The sequence below is a fragment of the Xenopus laevis genome, chromosome 8S (assembly GCF_017654675.1).
Source record: "Xenopus laevis strain J_2021 chromosome 8S, Xenopus_laevis_v10.1, whole genome shotgun sequence".
NCBI classification, from domain to species: domain Eukaryota; kingdom Metazoa; phylum Chordata; class Amphibia; order Anura; family Pipidae; genus Xenopus; species Xenopus laevis.
Window position 1 is genome coordinate 100,525,660 of NC_054386.1, and position 20,979 is coordinate 100,546,638.

At 38.7% G+C, this 20,979-nt stretch overlaps 1 protein-coding gene across 1 annotated transcript; it reads right to left on the bottom strand.

The window, feature by feature from the left end:
* Positions 1-1,679: 1,679 nt before the first annotated feature.
* Positions 1,680-10,912, bottom strand: LOC121397586 (high affinity immunoglobulin epsilon receptor subunit alpha-like). The gene is made up of 3 exons (XM_041574525.1): positions 10,874-10,912; positions 3,791-3,811; positions 1,680-2,992 (listed from the first exon to the last, which is right to left on the bottom strand). Exons 1-3 carry the CDS (start codon positions 10,902-10,904, stop codon positions 2,502-2,504), a joined length of 543 nt encoding a protein of 180 aa, XP_041430459.1. The 5' UTR covers positions 10,905-10,912; the 3' UTR covers positions 1,680-2,501.
* Positions 10,913-20,979: the final 10,067 nt, after the last annotated feature.

Consider the following 20,979-nt stretch of genomic DNA (forward strand, 5'->3'; position numbering starts at 1 on the left):
TTTCTTGCCTTATTCACGAACCTCCATCTCCGCTTCTGTGAATTTGTCTTTTAAACAAAATAGTTTCCAGATTTTTTTTTGCAAATTTTAAATGACATTTTATCGTAATTTTTTTACGAATTTGTCTTTAGCTCTTCCTAAACCCTTTAGCCATCAGGTGAATCTCTGCTGTATATTTGTCTCGTACTAATGATTGTGTCCTTCGGAGACTCCCTGACACTTTAACAGGCCAATATGGCAGAACACTCACTTTATTATATATCCTTTCCTATTATTTATCTGACATAGGAACATGCCCAGTAGCCCGAGGTCCCAGTTTAGCTGCCAGTGTGTATTTGCCGCTCACTGATCAGCAAGATGAATGCTGGGAACAGAAGGGGCAGATACATGTGGGGCCAATACTGCTGGGCAGCTCTGTAGTTCTGGGCATGATGGGGGGTCCTGTACTGGTTAAAAACTAACATTTCCCAAGGTTCCTTTACTTCACCTTTAAATAAAGATCAATAATATATTTACTTACTCAAAATGCCAACATTGCCTCATTCATTTAACAAAGAAATAGCAACTAATGCAAATGTGAATTAAAAAACATATTTTTATCACCTATTTTATGTTGACAATAAACTACTTTTATATATAACAATAATATACATTGTTTATCTTGTTTATAAACCTATTGTTATTCATTTGTGATTATACAGAAAACAGGGCTTGTACCCTGACAATTGGCTGCTGATCCCCATGAATATGCTAATTAGTTGCCCCCCCATACTGCACCTACAAGTGGGGTGAATAGAGACTGAAGGAAACAATGCAGAGTGCAGAGTTACACTGAGATTTACTTCATTTTCAAAATGCCGGGAGAAAATGTCATTAAAAATGTCTCAATTTTTGTCATTTTATTGGCATATTTACAAAACTGTCTGTAAATTGTCCTTCTTCCGCCAGAATATGAATAGCGGCAGTTGAGTTGGTATTTTGCAGGATTTCTGCTTGTACATATGGAGATTGAATTTACACCCCTTTTAACACCACTTATACACCCAAAAAATGCTTCCTCTACTTTTGTGAATTCCCCCCATTGTGTTTGTGGATTTTTCTGTTATTATGAGAATGAATGGGATCATGTTGTACCTTCTGTCCCTCACTCCTGTCCAACTCACTCCCCATTCTGTTCCACCAGATCTTACCTGAGACTGAGATGGTACGATAGGCTGTGTAAAGAGATAAAGTTGTGTAGCAGTTATAACATATTTCTTTTTGACACTTGTATGTACCAGACGCAGTAACATTCACTCTTCCTATGTGTAACACAGACTCACTGACTGGAGACTCAATGATCTTATTGTCCTTGTAAAATACTTGATTCCTTGTATAAAATCCTGACCGACTGTGACACCTGAGAGACAGGGAGTCCCCTTCATATAAATCCCCTTCATAAACAGTAGGGGGCACCTGCAGGATGAGCGAATAATCTGAAATAAAAAAAACACTGAAAGAAAATGTTAAAGAGAAAATATACTGCTTTTTTGACATAAACTGGGCTTATATAGAAAAGATACATACATTATCTAAGCCTCCGATATAAATACAAATGTATGTTTAATAGTGAAGGGCGAATTTGCACCGGCGTTTTTTTTCGACGCCGGCGAATTTTTTCGGGCGAATTTTCGCGGGCATTTCTCGAATTAATTCGCTGGCGGCGAATCGCGCAAATTCGCCCCAAATTCGCCCATCACTAATGTTTTACACAAATATACTTAATTCCACATATTAAAAGCAAAGCATTATTACTTTGACAAACCATACGGCCGAACGTTCGAATTACCCCCGATATAACCATGCTGTTTAGTGGCATATCGGGGAAAGATCCGCTCGTTTGGCGATGTCACCAAACGAGCGGATCTTTGAGTCTATGGCCAGCTTTAGGGAAGGCAGGGAACTGACAAACAGATACACTGTCATGAAATATATTGAATCTCAGGAATCAGATATGTCTGTGTAAAATAAAATATATAATTATTTCTGGTAGTTCACATAGTTTTTATGCATTTTGTAATATGACCTCAATTGAATATCTGGAGCTCATGTCAAAAAGGGGGATTTATTTTCCCTTTAAGGAACAGTAACATACCTTAATCTTAAGATTTCAGATGCTGGAGCTTTGATCACTGGGGCAATTTGGCAACCACATGAGAACAACAAAGCAAAAATATAATTCTAATTGAAGAATAAATGAAGACTAATTGCATTTTTTAGAATGATGGCACCATTAAAGTATATTTCAAGGTAAACTGTCGCTTTATGAGCTTCTCTGCCATCACATATTTATTGGCAATGTGGGGTCGGACAAATAGGATATTTAGGGCCCCTTGTGACCCACTAAGAGGCAGAAATTATTGCTTTACAGGGCATCTTGAATGAAGGTTGTTCAGTTCAGCTGTGCCCTCCATTATCCTTATCTGAAAATAGGTTAGAGGGAAGGTCCAGCATAGAAAGGGTTAGGCTTTCCAATTCAGTAAGAATTTTAGAATCCCCTGAGGAAACCCTTCACAGTAGGGGTAATTCATAAGTACCCCTAAAAGACTGTGAGGACAGACTGTCTGGCCAGAGGACTGTAAGGGGCCAAGCAAATAAACAGATAACACAATTATTATACCTATACTATACTGGAGTGGTCTTAGTGATAGAGACTGTGGGAAGAGATCAGATCTGATTAACTCACCAGAACTCATCACAGCCAGTCTAAAATATTCACTTTTCTCACTGGCACCAGCCTGACACTTGTAATTCCCTCTGTCTGACCAACTGGCAGCCTGAATGACAAGTCTCCGCTGATCCCCAGATATCCGGTATCCATCCCTGTACCAGGAATATCTCAGGTTCCCTTGGGCAGTAGGAGCCACATTACAGGTCAGAGTTACAGACTCCCCAGAGAATATTGGGGTCCAGTTTGGAGAGAAGGAAATCACAGCAGGTCTCACAGCAGCTCCTACAGACACACAATAGTTACACAGATTTATATGTAGAGACCTGGTATAGACACCATCTGGACACAGTTTTGTGTATTTTTTTTTGCAGTTTCGCTAATAGTGATGGCGATTTGCGCGATTCGCCACCAGCGAATAAATTTGCGAAACGCCAGCGAAAATTCGCAGCAAAAATTTGCCGGCGTCAAAAACGAGACGCCGGCGCTGTTTTGTGAATTTTTCGCCGTTTCGCAAATTTCGCGTGAAATTCGCAAATTCGCCCATCACTATTCGCTAACTCTTCAGGAAGCAAACAGGACAGATTCGCTCATTGCTATTTATGAATCACTTATGATATTTGTCACATTATTGTCCCATTCCAGGGTGAGACTGAAAGTTCTGAACATCACCTTAAATACAAACTTAAATTCAATCTGCAAGAGTTTTATAATAAAAACCTCAGACTCCACATACACAGTCCCATAACCCCATATAGCTGCATGGAACATTATAGATGTGTCAGACCCTGGTGAGACATCACTGGTTACCATTGAAATACATATTTACTATGTACTTACTATAATGTTACATCATCAGCTTCATCTCTATAACATTGTACATTGTCATTTCCACAGGGGCAGGGATTGATGTGAATGATTAAAGCAGATAAAGTTCTGCATCATATGTTGGCACCATAATAACAATAACTGCTAAAACCAACAACTTCTACTTTAGACTTTGTGTTTAGCATCATTTCTATACATTTCTCCATATTCTGTTGGCAGGTTACAAAATACTAATGATCCAGTACCAATCCTTACCTGCAGTGTCCATGCCAATAACTGGAAATAGAAACAGAGAGGTTTATATATTAGAAGGTTTTTTGAATTGTAAATGTTATATATAAACAAACAATGGCAGAGGATTAGCTGTAATTATTAATGATACATTTACTAGCAACCCCCAAATATAAATCAGAGCTGAAATCAAGACTGAATTCATTGATATAATGAGCCTCTAGTTGGATATTGTATAGCAGTTGAGGTTGAACACAGACACATGTCTATCAAGTATAAATAATTCCTCTCTGTCTGTCTAGCTGATTCTGGGATAAGTGAAACACAACCTGCAACTGTTTTCAATTTGTCTCAAATCGATATCAAGATGAATATGGGACCGGTACCTACAGTAGCTCAAGTTGTTCTAAAAGTAATAATATCAGTAGTCTTGTGTAGTATTACTTGCTAAGAAGACATCCAATCCTGCTACAATCCAATAATTGTATCTGCCAGAATTCCACAGCTTCATAATCTCTTATATGAAATCGAATTCCTTTAATGATAGAAAAGGTTCCAGAAAAGGTTCATGAGCACATTCATCTTTAAAATGATATTCTAAGACATAGACATAAGATAGAAACTCCTTTTTCTGGAGTTTTATTTATATCATGTAGGGGTCCATAGGGTTAACTTCCCCAATGTTCTAAAAATCCCTAATTAGTTGGAAATTCCCTGTTTATGGCAGTTCCAGATATGGCCTTTGGCCAGGAGGTGTCAGAATTACTAAAGTCTTTATAAAAGAGATGCGCCATTGTGCTCTTCTGCTTTGGCTTCCACATGCTGAGGAAGGTGGATGTCTGCCTAGAACTTAGGCCTCAATGGAGGTAAACTTTGGAGAAGTTGGGGAACAGGGCCCCATGAGTGAGGTATGAGATAGTGATAGTACCACTCTAGTAGTGTAAGTCAGATAGGCTGAGCTAGAAAGAGCAGTTCTGCACTCCAACATAGGAGGATAGATTAGAGGTATCATGGTGGCAGGAGGCAAGAGGATTGGGATCGTCCCTGGGCCCCTCTGAAGGTTTTTTTTTGCAGGGGTGCTCGGTACACTCTATTATGCCTCTGAGACCAGAACTTTATTCTGTGACAAATTACCATTAGACTTATATGGCAGAGGCAAAGAGAGGCTGAACTTGCACTTTCATGAAGCCACTTGTCTTGCGTTACTGGCACATACAGATACAGTACTGTATATTGTTTTAGTGTATTCCTTTAAGTGTATTATTTTTATTTCATATTTATAAATATGAAAGTGAATCCAAACCGGCAAAATGTAGGCTAAAGTGGAGTTCAATAAGCCTGTCAAGGCTGAGACAGGATCCTCCAATGCCTGGAAGCTCAACCATGCGGGTTTCGAGTTTGGAAATGCTGGTTTGTGTGCTCACACTACGGAGAGTGTTGGGAGTTGTAGTTCAGCAGTGGAAGTCTTAAGTGCAGTACATGGAATGGATTTCATCACTGTGGATGCCTGCTCCAGCTCTGGAGGTGCCTACCCATCTGAGTGAATCCCCAGGGTAAGGTGTGCCCAGGGGAGGGCAGAAAAAGAGAGTATCCAGCACATTTTCATTTGTGATATGGGCTTTTTTATGCCTGCCACAATACTAAATCCAGAGGGAGAGGTATTTGGACTTCTAGTGCTACTTGGGACCTATTGTACTCATTTGGGATAAGGGACTGAGACTCTGATTCTTCCAGTAGTGTGGGACTTTGCCTGGCAGGGAGGGCCAGGAAATGGAATGCCACATGTTCCCAGGGGAATTGGGTCATTTATGTATGATGTAAATGCTGTTTTACTTTCCCTTGAATTTACACTTTCTTTATATAAAGTTGATGTTTTTATAAAAGCAAAGTGTGTGTTGAATGTTATTCCTAATGGGCCACCCACAGGTGGATTCCCAGATCCCATTAGGGGGAGGCACTGCCAGACAGGAGTTTCCCAGTACCTTTCACTTAGCAAAGGGAACTCAGGACCTGCATCGGTAAGAATTATGTGATGTACAACCTTGGCACCAGGGGGTCGGCCAAAAAGGGGTTACACATTAGTACCCCCAAAAAAGGAGTTTCATGCTTTCCCAAAACTTAGTCATAGGCAGTCCAAGAAATAAATGTATGGCTCAACATATATATACATTTTCAAACAAGCCCTCCCATTTGTTAAAACCGATCACTGTATATCAGAACACCTGTTGCATGAGCAACTCACAAAGCTTTCCTAATTATTGTCAGTTTCCCAACACAATCTCTTGCAACAAGATTATAAAACATACATAGTTTGGGGTAAAGAAACATTCAAATAATGTATACAAACACCAGTAAGTCACCATACATAATCCACAGAGTTTTTTGATCATATAAAACAAGTGACACGAAAAGTAAAATTCATTCCTAATGGTAGACTTGCCTGAAAATAAAAAAATTCAATATACTTCCCATTTATGCAGAAGGGTTAAAACATCTCCCCCTCTTGCACCAATTTTTCCTGTTCAATCACTTGTACCTGAAGTACTTTTCAGTATAATATAAATAATATATGGTATTTCTAGCCATATTCATGTCAAAGGTTTAGTGCTCCTTTAAATAAATCCAATAGGGATGTTTTGCCCCAATATGGATTCATGAAGCTTGGTTACATACAGTAGTTATATAGTTAATTTGGGTTGAAACAAGATCAAGTCCTTCAAGTTCAACCCCCAGTGCATATATATACTGTATATGTATGTATATATATATATATATATATATATATATATATATATATATATATATATAGCCTATCTATACACTCACTTATAGAAACAATATAAATTGATGTCTATACTAATTGTAGATTTTAGTATCACAATAGTCTTGGATATTCTGCTTGTCCAATAAATCATCCAAGCCCCTCTTAAAAGCATTAACAAAATCAACCATCATATCATCATCCGGCAGTGCATTCCCCAACCTCACTGTCCTCACTGTGAAGAACTACTTACTATATGTCAATGGAAATGGGTACACTGCTAATTTTTATGGAAAAAAGATCCTCCGCTATCTGTCTTTAATGTTATTATAAAGTGTAATCATGTCCCCTCGCAAGCGTCTTTTTTCCAGTGAGAACAAGCCCAACCTTGTCAGTCTCCCCTCATAATTTAAGTCTTCCCTCCCTCTAACCAGTTTAGTTGCACTTAGTCTCTGCACTTTCTCCAGCTCATTTATATCCCTCTTAAGGACTGGAGTCCAAAACTGCCCCCATACTCCAGATGAGGCCTCATCTTTAAAACCACAGAATGACGCTACCTGGAATTAAACAACTTGTTATCCACAAAAATCCCCAGAGCCTTCTCAATCACTTTCATTAATTTAACTTTTATCAAGTTGAGCGCTGCTGCACCTATTGATGAAGGGAACCCTGGAGCTATTGCTTCCTCCAAACCAGACAATATCTCTAGGGTTCCCTCAGAGCCCTGTGTCAATTGCTGCAGTTGAGTGAAGGTGAAAGTATATGACAGACATGTCTCTCGTACACCATACACCAGAAATAATGCCAGACAGGTTTCAAAAACTTTCGGGACAATCAGATTTTTCTCTTGAAGAAATACCTAGAATAGAATTATCAAAAGGGATGTCAATTGTCCCCAAGAAAGGAGATGATCATTTTAATATGATCTGAGAAGCTGTCACTTCATGATGGTGTAATTAAAAGATTAGGAATAATCCTATTGAGATAGGTGAGCAGCATTTGCAGCATTGGAAGATAAATTGATCAATATGATAAATATCTCAAACAATGGTGCCTGTATTTTATGTAATGCCAAAACTGCATAAGAACTCAGTCTACCATCCAGGTCACCCAACAGTCTTGGGCTTATTAGGCCAAACAGAGAATGTTGAATATATATTTTTGAAAAATAATTTTTATTGTTGAAACATTCCTACATTAAAGACAAGGGACATTCATACCCTTAAATGCAGTAAAGTCACAGACGTCCAATCACAATGGTTTCATTGAACTTATTCAGTCCAGTTGCTTTTGACTTAACTTTACTAGATACTGTATGTACCTGGATTAATGAGAATCATCATAGGCATCTGTCTTCTTGGTCCAAAATGTGCAAATTCTTGTCCTCAATTAAGTGTCTCTTTTCATTGAGCTGTAGATAAACTGCTGAGTTCTGTCCTAAGAAATTAGCCCTTCTATGTTGTGCAATTCTCTAACTAGTTAGTTGTTTGGTTTCCCAAAAGTATAGATCTGTCCAATCTTCACAACACTGGGCATCAAAAAAAAAAAACATCCCTGAACAGAGGAGGGGGAAGCAAAACCGCTGGTTTTGAAAAATTAACACCTGCCTCAATGAGAAACATGGTACCAATGTGACTGGATCACACCTCTGTGAGTTTCAGTTAATATCTGCCTGAACAGTTCAATTGAGCCATTGTGTTTGGATTTTGGTGGGTTTAAATGTAGAGGACTTCACTCCTCTGATGAAGCCACTCATCTAATGATCTTGATGAATGAAAATCCTCATTTACACAATATATAGTTTTTTTTTTTATCTGTAAGGTAAGTTTAAGATATTTTAGTTTAAGATTAGAGTTTCTTAGTTGTCATTTCATTTATAACTTGAATGGAACCTGTATTCAGATGGAATCTCATGATAGTTACAGAGAGAGGCTTGAATAGTGTCATGCCAGGGCAGTGACACTAAGGCCCAATTTAACAGCATTCAGAATTCTTTTTTTTCCACAAATTGTATATTTTTCTCTATAAATTAATCTTTTTCTAATTTTTGGTGTACATAAATACACAAAAACTTAAACACTAAACTTCTCCAAGTGAGAGCAGTTAAGGTCCAATAGAAGTCAAGAGGATCTGTGCTGATCAAATGGAATATTTTAACCATCCAGACTTATTTGCTAGTAATTGTCCTAAAAACTAGAATTTTTAGAAGTTCTGTTCTAACTTTTTTTATTCTGATCTTTTAATAACTTTCATGCAATTTGATGTTTTAGAGAAATAAGGGGGGGGCGTAATTTAAAATTGCAAGCATTGATTAACATCAACTGCTCTGGAGTTTCATTAAATATTTTGGTGCAGAATCTTGTGATTGTGACAATTTATTAAATACACTACACATGTTTGCCAAAGCCATTTGGTCGCAAACTTTGAGTGAAAGTTGTTGAGATCTGAAATTGGTCAAAAGGGTTACAAACAATAAAACTCTTGGCCAGTAACGATAACAACGGTCTTTGCAAACATGCTAAAGAAAAATATTACATTCTCCCCACCACTAAAATTTGAAATTTGATAAACGGGCCCGTCAAAAGACTGTGCTCACTGGTTGGGTTTTGAAACTGTTATTGAACATGCATATCTGATCCAGTTGACTTGGTTCATCGCATTCATGTTTAATGTCAGAAAGCAAGTTGAAAAACAAAACATTATAAAAAATATAAGTCATCTTGCAGCTTTTAGTTGTTGAAGTTTTTCATTCAAATGTTTAAATGTTTTTGCTTGAAAAGCTGGACAATTTGTGAATGGCATTCTTCTGACATGTTTTTTTAAGTCTGCCCAAATCAGAAATATAATTTATAAAAATGTCCCCTGGTTTAATCAAAGGCACATCTTTTCTTTTATGCACCTTCAGAAACTGTAAATAATTGCACATTGTGCAGGTGTGAGAGTTTTGCAGAGATGAATTCTTACAGGCTCTGAGCTAAGTTCTAGGAAAGTAAATAAACTTCAGCTGCAACAACAACCCACATTATGCAGAAGTCGGAGTGTCAGATAAGATTCTGTAAATGCATTTTTATTTTTAATTTTTTTTATATTGGGGGGAATACTGTATGAATTAATGTAGGGAGACATGTTGGAACATTTCTGGAGTTAGTGCAAATGGCAGTGACTAGATATTTTTTTGTTCTGTTAATCACATAGAATAGAGCAACAAACCATACACAGGGGAATTGAGAGGGGTACATAGTGTAGGAATGAATGTCAGAACTCACACTCTACCTCACAGTGATAAAGTCTATATTTTGTGTTAATAATGCTCGTGTATTCTTGTATAAATATATATTCATCCACCCAGTGACATCACGGCAGCAGTCTCCTCTCTACTGTATCTGGGTGTGTTCCTGCTGATACAGTGTGAGTGTAAGTAAGGATGGGGCAGGGGGTCTGAGTATGGGAAAGATTACGTATGATTTGTGATTCCCTCCCTATTAATTCTCACGTTTGATATGTGGTGTTTGCTGCTAGATCCCCAGGCAGATCCCCAAAGGAAATACAATATTATACAGAAATTGCAGGATACTCAAAAATACTTTGATACAAAATGGCCTGCTTTTTTACTGTGTCCCTGACAATTAGTGGGGGTGGACACATGTTGTATATTTCATGTAAGTAACCCATTTTGTATAAGTACTTTTGTGTTCCCTGCTGTTTCTATATAATATTATAGCGCACAGGAATATCTTGAGATCCTCAGTTGTGTGTCCCTCTCTTATACCTCCCCATCCCCTTACCCACCATCTAATGCTTAAGGCAGAGATTTCTGGGCTTATGTACCTGTGAGATAAGATTCCTCAGTGGCTTCTTCCTCATCTCTTCCCATTGCCACACGGCACATAAACATGACATGGAGACATACAGTTCTATTCATACTATTCCTAAACTCATTCACTCCATGTCCTTCTCCTTTCGATCACTAATCCTAAACCCCCCGTAAATATCTAATCTCTACTCGCCTTCTCTAATCAGTAACATAATGTATAATAGTGGCCAGTTCTCCGAGTTATTTTCTGCCCAAATAAAGTAAATTATAACAGGAGCAGGAGTTACTTTATATTATTCCACAATCCACTGATTGGACCAATGTTCAGATATTCCTAATTTTTAATCCCTACAATCGAAGAAGGCATCTGTGATATGAAATGGTAATAAATAGGTTCCCCCAGCTGCCAGTTATTTGCAGTATCTCTTGCCCCATGTGTCTGGGATCCCTTATACTGGAGAAATAAATAATTATAGGAACATATTGTGGTACATTCAGCTGATAAGAGACTAATGGAATAAATGGTACTTACAGAGTAAAGGCATCAGTACGAGGGCTCCCATCGTGTTTGTTACCAGCACAGACTGACCACTGTCTTATTATTAAATAAGGAGAAGTTGACACTGAGCTTCCTGTTTTTTTATTAAAGTGAAACTAAATATTTTTTAAATTCCATATTTAAGAATACCAACCTCTGCAAAGTGCAAAATATCTGTGCACATTCTGTTTTTTCCCACAGTGCTTTATTTTTTCCCAGAACTCCAGCGTAGTTAAGGTTTTTAGGAATAAAGTAGAGTGCTGATTAGTAAATGAAATGCAATTGTTTGACTTTATCAGAAGTAAATAAAGAAATGTATGCGTTCAATGCGCAATATCCATAGATCCTTAGTTACATTGATTAGTACAACTGGCTCTTTGGGTTTTCTGCTGTATCCAATGGGACCTCTACTGAATATTCAGAGATGTCCAGTGACAGTGGGTGGCTTTTCTTGTGAGAACCTTCTAACACAATAATAAAACAAAAATCTTGTCAAAAAGTGCTGGTTGAGTAAAAAGACCCAGAGCAATAATATTTCATGCAACACACTCATCACACAAATGGTAACAGTAAATACTGACAAGACAGAACATAAGTAACACTGAATATTAAATGTGACATCTGAGTTGGAATACACACATCATTAAACATTGAGTTGGACATACAATACATGTAAAAACCTGAAAGGACCTGAAAGGTTCTCCATATATTTAGGAGTGTTCAGCCTTCACTGCTTCACGTATACCCTGTGGACAAACTGATATACTGCAGAATTATAGGCCTCCTCACATCTTGGGAACAACACCTGAAGGCTAAAAAACTGTATGGGGCAGATTTACTAAAGGGCGAAGTGGCTAATGCTAGCATCAATTCGCTATCGTTATCACCCGAAGGGACATAGGCAATTTACTAACGGGTGCAGGCACTTATTCGCTAGCAAAAGAGATAGGTGCTAGTGTTCATTCGCACTCTATCACCAGGTGAATTTTCGCTCTGGCGGTTAGACGTTACTCCACAAATTCACTAGAATTCGGATTTTACTGAACGTTACCTCTTTCGCCAGACTTGCCTTCGCCAGCTCAGGCCAGAGAAGTTCATTGGAGTGTAGATCTTCCTCAATCTTCTGTCACTTACATCATATTCTGTGAGTAGAAAAGGTATCAAAGTTCAAAAAACGCCGGCGTTGTTTCCTTTTTTCAGAGTGATAGCCTGCAAAACAATTTTTTGTGTAACCGGGTTCCCCCTACATTTTCTAACATATGGCACATAAACTATACAGTGGGCTCATATGTAGGGCAATATAACAACTCTATTGTCTTTATTAAGGTTCCCTGGACTTTAACAATGGAAATGAAATGTATTTACTGCAACATACAAAATAAAGACGTCCATTCAACTTTAAATTTCCCGCTGTATGTAAATTAACCTGAGCGCAAGACCTCTAGCGAATCTGCGCTAGGCAAGAAGTCGCCAGCGCTCAACGAGAAGTCGCCAGCGCTCAGCGCCCAGGAAGATACTCTGCATGTTAGTGAATTAGTGTTGTCTGGGCGAAATGGGTACAAAGCAGATGCTGGTGAACTTTCGCTGTTTAGTAAATCTGCCGCTATGTGTCTTCCTCTTTTACAGTTTGGTGTTTCTTTTAAAAACTCGTAATGATAAAAAAAACTCTTGCTTGTACCATATCTGATTGCTTGAAGGTTCTGCTTCTTCTAGACCGTTCAGATATGGATAGAGCCTACCTTAGCTCTACCTTTGCTGCAAACAAGCCTATATATATTGGAAATATGGCTGTAATATAAAGAGCAGTATAGTTCCACTAATATCTTGAAAACAATGGAAGAAGTAGAAATCTAACAATATCATTTAAAGAGAATTGGTGCTGATGTTCCACTGCTCTCTGCACAGATCACCACCAGGTCAAAGTCAAGCAGCAAATAATGGATCCCAATGCTTCTTGTGCCTCCTTCTGTTCCCTAACTTGCATGTACAAATCATGGGATGCAGGAAGTATGTGGTTGCTAACCGTATGAGTAGTGATGGGCGAATAAATTCGGCTGGCACGAATTTGCGGCGAATTCCCGTCAAATTCTGATTTGCTAGATTTTTTCATGAAAAGGTTCGAATTGCTCGATTTTATAGTGAAAACGTTTGAATTGCTAAATTTTTTCGTGAAAACTGTCGTATTTCACGGTTTTTCGATTTTTTCATGAAAATGTTCGAATTGCCCGATTTTTTGTGAAATGGTTCAAATTGCTCTATTTTTTTTCGTGAAACCGGTCGAATTTCACGATTTTTGTGAACTAATTTCAAGATGTTTCGCGAAATTTTGCAGGAAATTCACCAATTTTTCGGTGAAGCAAACCAGGAGAGATTCGCCCATCACTACATATGAGTACACATGAAACCTGCATCTAAGCAGACTGATGTTCATTTTTTTAATGATTTAATGAATTGTGGACTTGTAGAATTATGGCGTTATATTTTGCAAGATTTAAACACATGGATATGTTACACATGGTTCTGGGCTGTAATAAAGTAACATGGAATATGATTAAATGAGAAATAAAATAACACAGCCCACTCGCCCTGAATCCAAAAGTTCATTATATTATGTTGTTCCTCTTCCTCACACTGCCGGATGAAGTTTGTACCTCACAGATATAATTCCCAGAATCCTCCAGCTGAGCTGAGGGGACTCCATATTGGTTGGATGAACTGAATCCCTGCACATTGTGCCCATTTCTGTAGAAAACAAACTGCAGCTCTGTAGTCTCTCTGTGTGGGCTGAGCTTTGTGTCACATGTTATGGTCATGTGATCTCCTTCTGTCACCTGATCATCTGGGCTGACTTTTATTTGTGGAGAACTGAACATCTCTGTAACATGAACAAAATATCAATCCATCATTAAATAATTATGAAACAATTCAAAACAAAAGAAATTTCTTTCTGAAGGCACTAAATGGCAGTGTGTTGGGAGTTTCCTTAAATGAGAAGGATCTTGGGGTCTTTGTAGATAACAAGTTGTCTAATTCTGGGCAGTGTCATTCTGTGGCTACTAAAGCAAATAAAGTTCTTGTATAAAAAAGGGCATTAACTCAAGGGATGAAACATAATTGTGTCTCTTTATAGGTCCCTGGTGAGGCCTCATCTGGAGTATGGGGGCAGTTTTGGACTCCAGTCCTTAAGAGGGATATAAATGAGCTGGAGAGAGTGCAGAGACTAAGTGCAACTAAACTGGTTAGAGGGAGGGAAGAGTTAAATTATGAGGGGAGACTGACAAGGTTGGGGTTGTTTTCTCTGGAAAAAAGGCGCTTGTGAGGGGACATGATTAGACTTTACAAGTACATTAGAGGACATTATAGACAAATAGCAGGGGACCTTTTTACCCATAAAGAGAATCACGTACCAGAGGCCTCCCCTTCAGACTAGAGGAAAAGAAGTTTCATTTAAAGGAACAGAGTAGGGGGTTCATCACAGTGAGGACAGTGAGGTTGGGGAATGCACTGCCGGGTGATGATTCAGTTAATGACTATAAGAGGGACTTGGATGATTTCTTGGACAGACATAATACAAAGGCTATTTTTATTTTCGGAGGGACAGTCCCTCTTTTGACAGCTCAACCCGCAGTCCCTCATTTGTACTGGAAAGTCCCTCTTTTCTCTGCACTGAACAGCCAGAAAAAGAAACAAAGTTTCTCACTTAATTGGCTTTTAGCAGAGAGCCCAGAACAGCTAACAGGTGTAAATAAGATACTTTGTAACAATTTTGAGATAAGAAAATAAGTAATTTTGACAGTTTAGATAAGGAGAAATATTTTCAAATTTTTATAATGAACATGGTAATTACGGGGTGTGGCCACAAAATGGGTGTGGTCAAAAAAATTGCCGCACTACATGCAGAAAACACTTTTGTCCCTCTTTTTACTTCCAAAATGTTGGGAGGTATGTTGTCCTACTGCCGTCAATGATGGACCGACCTGGTGTTCCTACACACGGACCGACCTGCTCCTACACACATATACCGCCCAACTGTCCTTTTTCGGAGGGACAGTATCTCTTTTGACAGCTCAACCCGCAGTCCCTCATTTGTACTGGAAAGTCCCTCTTTTCTCTGCACTGAACAGCCAGAAAAAGAAACAAAGTTTCTCACTTAATTGGCTTTTAGCAGAGAGCCCAGAACAGCTAACAGGTGCAAATAAGATTCTTTGTAACAATTTTGAGACACAAAAACACAGTTTAGATAAGGAGAAATATTTTCAAACTTTCATAACCTGCCAAATTTTGTAAAATGAACATGGTAATTAGGGGGTGTGGCCACATAAAGGGGCATGGTCAAACACATTTGCTACGTGCGAAAACATTTTCGTCCCTCTTTTTACTTCCAAAATGTTGGGAGGTGTGCTAACTGCATAACCCTGTGACTTTAAATCAGGATCCACCAAAAGCATGGCTGCTGCTTGCACTGCAGTGAGACAGTTTTCAGCCACAGCCTGGCCAATCAGCAAGAAGGATTTGCTTCTGACCTTGTGACCTCTCTGAAAGAAGTTTGGAGCCAAAATGAAAGAGAGGCTAAGGTTAACCAGGAAGAAGATAAGAAGAAAGCATGGTCTCTGCACAGAACTACTGAGAACTAGCCTGAGATTTCTCCTCTCTGCTGTGAGTGTTCCTGCTGATTTATCTGAGTAGGAAGCCAGGGATTTCACCTATAGAACATTTACCCATATAGGGAATCCCATAGTCAGAGCACAGGGAGTTAGTTAACCCTTTTCAGTCAGACATCATAGTGAGTGGAACTAGTGCAGCTGAGCTATTGCTGGGGAAGTGATCCCTGTAGGATAGATAGAACTTCAGCCCTGTAATGAGTTGCCAGTGTCTACACTGGATCTGGACTGTGGATTTCCCATCAGCCTCTGTGACACGTACAGTGGATCCTCAGGAATTCAGGAAGCCTTTCCCTACACCAGCATTCCAAGCTCAGTGTGGATTAAAGCTGCCAGACTGCTTCCCTGTATCTGCTCTGCCTCACAGGATCTTTATTCTTTCCTTATCACTGGGAGTTGGTGAGACCTTCACTTTACACACCCCGGGGTGCATCAATCTAGTGTTGCAACACATCCCTCTTCTATTACTACTTTGGTATATCCCCTCAGACCCCTAGTGTGCACACTCACCATTCTTAAAGTGACAGTGGACATTTTCATACCAAGGGTGATACTTACTATATTGTCTTATATTCATCGTATTATTGTTATTTCACTGTTCTTATTGCATTTGCATATATTGCATTTCTAACATTACATATTACTGCATATCTGCCTATTGTGTGGTTTATTGTCTGCTATAATTGGTACCAAAATCACTGCTATTGCAGTTCCCAGGGAGTTGTATGCCACCAATATCTGGTTTTAGCCCTGGGTGGAGGCACTTAAAGTGATACTGACACTAAAAAATGAATTTTAGCATATGAATGTACATTAAATGTTACCTATAGGTCATGTTGATCATTTTTTGCTGAGAGGTTTGTTTTTGTATATAATTGTTAGTTGAAGTTCCTAAGCCTGACTCTCTGACGCTCTGACTTTGCCAACCTGACTGTCCCATCTCAGCCTGTTAGTTACAGTTTCTAATGCTAACGGACTCCTGCTGCACAAATATGACAGCCCCCTCATACAGGAACATGGGGGATCAGACAGGTAATGTAAAAGCATCATGCAAATACTTTATGGCAAAGTTAGAAGTAGCTTTACTTTCAGAAGTAGTTTAATTTCAGGTGTCAGTATCTCTTTAACTTATCCAAACCCCGCAAATCTCCCACTATACTGTTAGCGCCAGAGTGTGGCCCTGGATATTCCTGCCAAGAAAGGGTTACATACATGTGTAGTACCATATCTGTCAGGCATAGCTGTATTAGCACTTTGGTACATAAATGTTTTGTTGCCCCATGCTTAATGTCCTCTAGTGCAGGCAACAAAATATCGGAAGTTCCCTTCACGCAGCATTAATGTAAATCTCGACTTAAATATGTAAATATGATGTATATGTATTACATTGATGTAAAGTGAACTTTGGTCATTTTTTTACATTCTCAGATTAAGTAAGATAGACAAAATGTCTGTGTACCACAGCCCTTCAGAAAAAAGAATAAATATATAAAAAAAAGGTGTAAATGTGTTTGCTGAAAGAACCCTTAAACTATGCGGAACCCTTAAACTATGGGGGGCCATTTGTCCCAAATACATTCTGTTTACAAAACTATCCCTAGTACACAGAATGAATGTCTCTCATGATACATGATACTTATGTACCATGAGAGACATTCATTCTGTGTACTAGGACAAACCACACCCCAATATTAAACTGGCCATAGACGTGCAGATTTTATTCCCACGTACAATGGATGATACTTCATTCCAATGGACCAACCTGCTTCTAACTATTCAGATTAAATAAAGTAGGAAAAATGACAAATCAGTCAATGTTCTGACCATGAATTGACAGACAGCAATTGTACAAAAGTTAGTCTGACAAACACTTGTGGCAGTCACCCATTGATAGGCAATATGTGCAGAGATATTATGGTTAGCCGACAGAATACTTCCAACCTGTCCGATCGACTAAATGACCAATTGTCATGGTCCATATTATAAGCACATAATATATGTACATGTGTGCTTCATGGTATATAAGTAAATAATCCCCAGTTTTACTGCCATATTCTATATCAGGGATCCCCAACCTTTTGAGCCCGTGAGCAACATTCAGAAGAAAAAGGAGTTGGGGAGCAACACTAGCATGAAAAATGTTCTCGGGGTGCCAAACAAGGGCTGTGATTGGCCATTTGGTAGCCCCTATGTGGATTGACAACCTACACTGAGGCTCTGTATGGTAGTAAACATGGTTTTTATACAACAAAAACTTGCCTCCAAGCCTGGAATTCAAAAATAATTACCTGCTTTGAGGCCACTGGGAGCAACATTCAAGCGGTTGGAGAGCAACATGTTGCTCACGAGCTACTGGTTGGGGATCACTGTTCTATATTATATAATTTAACCTTCTAACCTTCACTATATCCACACATTTTTTCTTTCTCTGTGTCCATGAGGATCCCAAATGAGTAAAGTTTACCATATTGCAATAATCTGTGACAGGTAAAGTAGGAAAATATTCTCAACCATTCTATCTGTTTCTTTCTTTTCCATGAGGAGTATGTCACCCTCATTGTAAAAGGAATGGGCTTGTGTTGGGATGTTAAAAAAAAGCACAAAACTAGAAGGTGTAGAATTTCTAAACTTTTTTTTAATAAAAAAAGATCTTTGCATATTTGTCGTGTTATTATCTAAATTTCTGTTAATTCTTTCCCTATCAGCAGAATGAATGTTCCACATTCTGTCTTTCACTGCTGCCCAACTGCACTCAATGCCCCATTCTATTCCATCAGTACATTCATTAAGAGTCAGACAGTGAGACAGTTTGTACTTGCTATTCATTTTATTTGCAGCAAATTCCACATTCCGCCATCGGCAGAATTCCTGATAAGCCCGTACACCATCGCTCATCACTATTTGCAGTAGGAGACCTTATTTCTGTAGGTTTATTCAACTGGTCAGTTAATGAAGCAGTTACATAAAAAAGGTTCTGAATTGTGTTTATTCTTTTTACTATTTCATTAGTCATGATGGAGCTGTGTAACCAAATCGATTCTGGTCTCTGCTAAAATTTGGGAGCTTAGTTTAAAGGCATATTCTGTGACTTATTTCAGTTATTGATGCATCAAATCCACTATTTTGCTGAAGCCCTGAATCCTTTGTGAAAGATTTGGCCAAATACCGAACTGAATCCGAACCCTAATTTGCACATACTAATCAGGGAGGGGAAAGGAAAGGTGCGCACAGCATGCGGCTAAAAGTTTTTTTACTTCCTTGTCTTTTGACAAAAAGTAATTCAGTTTTAAGTATTCAGATTCGGTTCGGCCAGGCATGCGGCTTCAAATCCAAATCCTGCTGAAAAAGGCAGAATCCTGCCCAAATACAGTGGCGTAACTACCAGGAGTGCAGAGGGTGCAATCGCACCCGGGTCCACACCCCCTTGGGGCCCACTGGAGCCGCAATAACGGTTATCGCCAGAGGCTGGGCAGGGGGAGATTTTACAGCTGGCATGATTCATAGGTGGAGGGCCCAACAGGGGGGCCCAGGTGCACATGCTGTACCAGGGCCCGCTGGTGAGTAGTTACGCCACTGCCCAAATACCAAACCAAATCTTGTATTCGGTGTATCCCTAATTTCAGTCTTTAGTAAGAAGAGCTAGTAGAGCTATGCGGATATCTTTCTGCATAGGCTTATCAAATACACAATGTATTATTGTAAAAATGTCGTCACAATAAGCCATTGCCACTGGACATGTCCATCAAATATGTAGACAGTTTCCAACATCTGCGTAACCCCGAAAGCAAGTCGCAGAGGTGAAGGGATCAATTTTTATCCTTCCTTTCGGGAGTAATATACCATCTTGTCATTACTTTACAAGTTGATTTTTAATGAAGCTTTAAAATCTCGACTGTTTTAATAAATTCTAATTTACCCATCGACCTTTAAAGACACTTGGCAGCTTTTATTTATTGATATTTTTTCATTTGCATTATTGAGATCTTTCCACTTGATCAATCGGGAAAATTTGCATTTGAAAAATATATTCAATTGGTATTTTTTTTTTTACAAAATTGTTATAATAGAAATTAATAAACAAGCTCCTCTGTATAATCAAAGGCCACTTTTCTTTTAATTTCCTTCAGAAATTGTCCTTTACACTGTTGGATTACTATAAATAGTTGGCAGAGGTCAGAATTCTGCAAAGGAAGTAAATAGACTTTAGCTGCAACAAACTCAGTTTGGCAGAAGTTGGATGGTTCGACAGAATAATGTAAGGAGCACTTCAATGTTCTGCTAAAGCGGAGCATATACTGTAGCTTTACATATAGAGAAATATATGGGGAATATAAATGAGGTTAGTGCTAGTCACAGTGACTAGAACCACTTAAGATATTGTTTTGTACCATTTGTAAATTATATTTGCGATAAATATAATATAATACATAATAATGTTGTATTTTGTGTTAGATATCATGGGAGCAGTCTCCTCTCTACTGTATCTTTCTGTTCTATGAGTGTGAGTGTGAGTATAAGTATGGATGGGGAAGGTGGTCTCCAGTCAGGGCACAGGAATAGGATCCTCAGTTGTGTGCCCCTCTCTCATACACAGCAGCTTGTTTATATAAACTATAGTAGTACTTATCTTTTATCTACTGTGTATCCTGTGCTTGAATGGCTGCCCCCATGGCTACACAGCAGCTTGTTTATATAAACTATAGTAATACTTATCTGTTATCTACTGTGTATCCTGTGCTTGAATGGCTGCCCCGTGGCTACACAGCAGCTTGTTTATATAAACTATAGTAGTACTTATCTGTTATCTACTGTGTATCCTGTGCTTGAATGGCTGCCCCGTGGCTACACAGCAGCTTGTTTATATAAACTATAGAAGTACTTATCTGTTATTTACTGTGTATCCTGTGCTTGAATGGCTGCCCCCATGGCTACACAGCAGCTTGTTTATATAAACTATAGTAGTACTTATCTGTTATTTACTGTGTATCCTGTGCTTGAATGGCTGCCCCCATGGCTACACAGCAGCTTGTTTATATAAATTATAGTAGTACTTATCTGTTATCTACTGTGTAACTTTGGTGTTACTGTTCCTTTAAACAACCTTCTTGATATACTCTCTTATTTAGACCATGAACCATTTTAGTTACCCTTCCCTGGTAGGGATGGGCGAATTTGACCCGTTTAGTTTAGCCAAAAATTTGCTGCCGGCGAAATGTCGCAGACGCCCATTAAAGTCTATGGGTGTCAAAAAAATTTTGTCGTGCATTGAAATTTTTTTGACGCGCATCTTTTTTTTTGACGCACGCCACCATACAAGTCTATGGGTGTCATTTTTTAAGCGAAACGAGGCGAAAAAATTCGCCAATCCCTATTTCCCTGGACATTTTTTGTTTAATCAATCTTTGGCAGAGCCTAATCCTAACCCTCTACATTGAATTT

Excerpts from the sequence above, each read along its gene's own strand:
- LOC121397586 (XM_041574525.1), bottom strand. The coding sequence starts at position 10,904 with ATGGGAGCCCTCGTACTGATGCCTTTACTCT. Across the intron at positions 3,812-10,873 it reads CGTACTGATGCCTTTACTCT|TTATTGGCATGGACACTGCA; the intron begins GTAAGTACCATT and ends TTCTATTTCCAG. Across the intron at positions 2,993-3,790 it reads TATTGGCATGGACACTGCAG|GAGCTGCTGTGAGACCTGCT; the intron begins GTAAGGATTGGT and ends GTGTGTCTGTAG.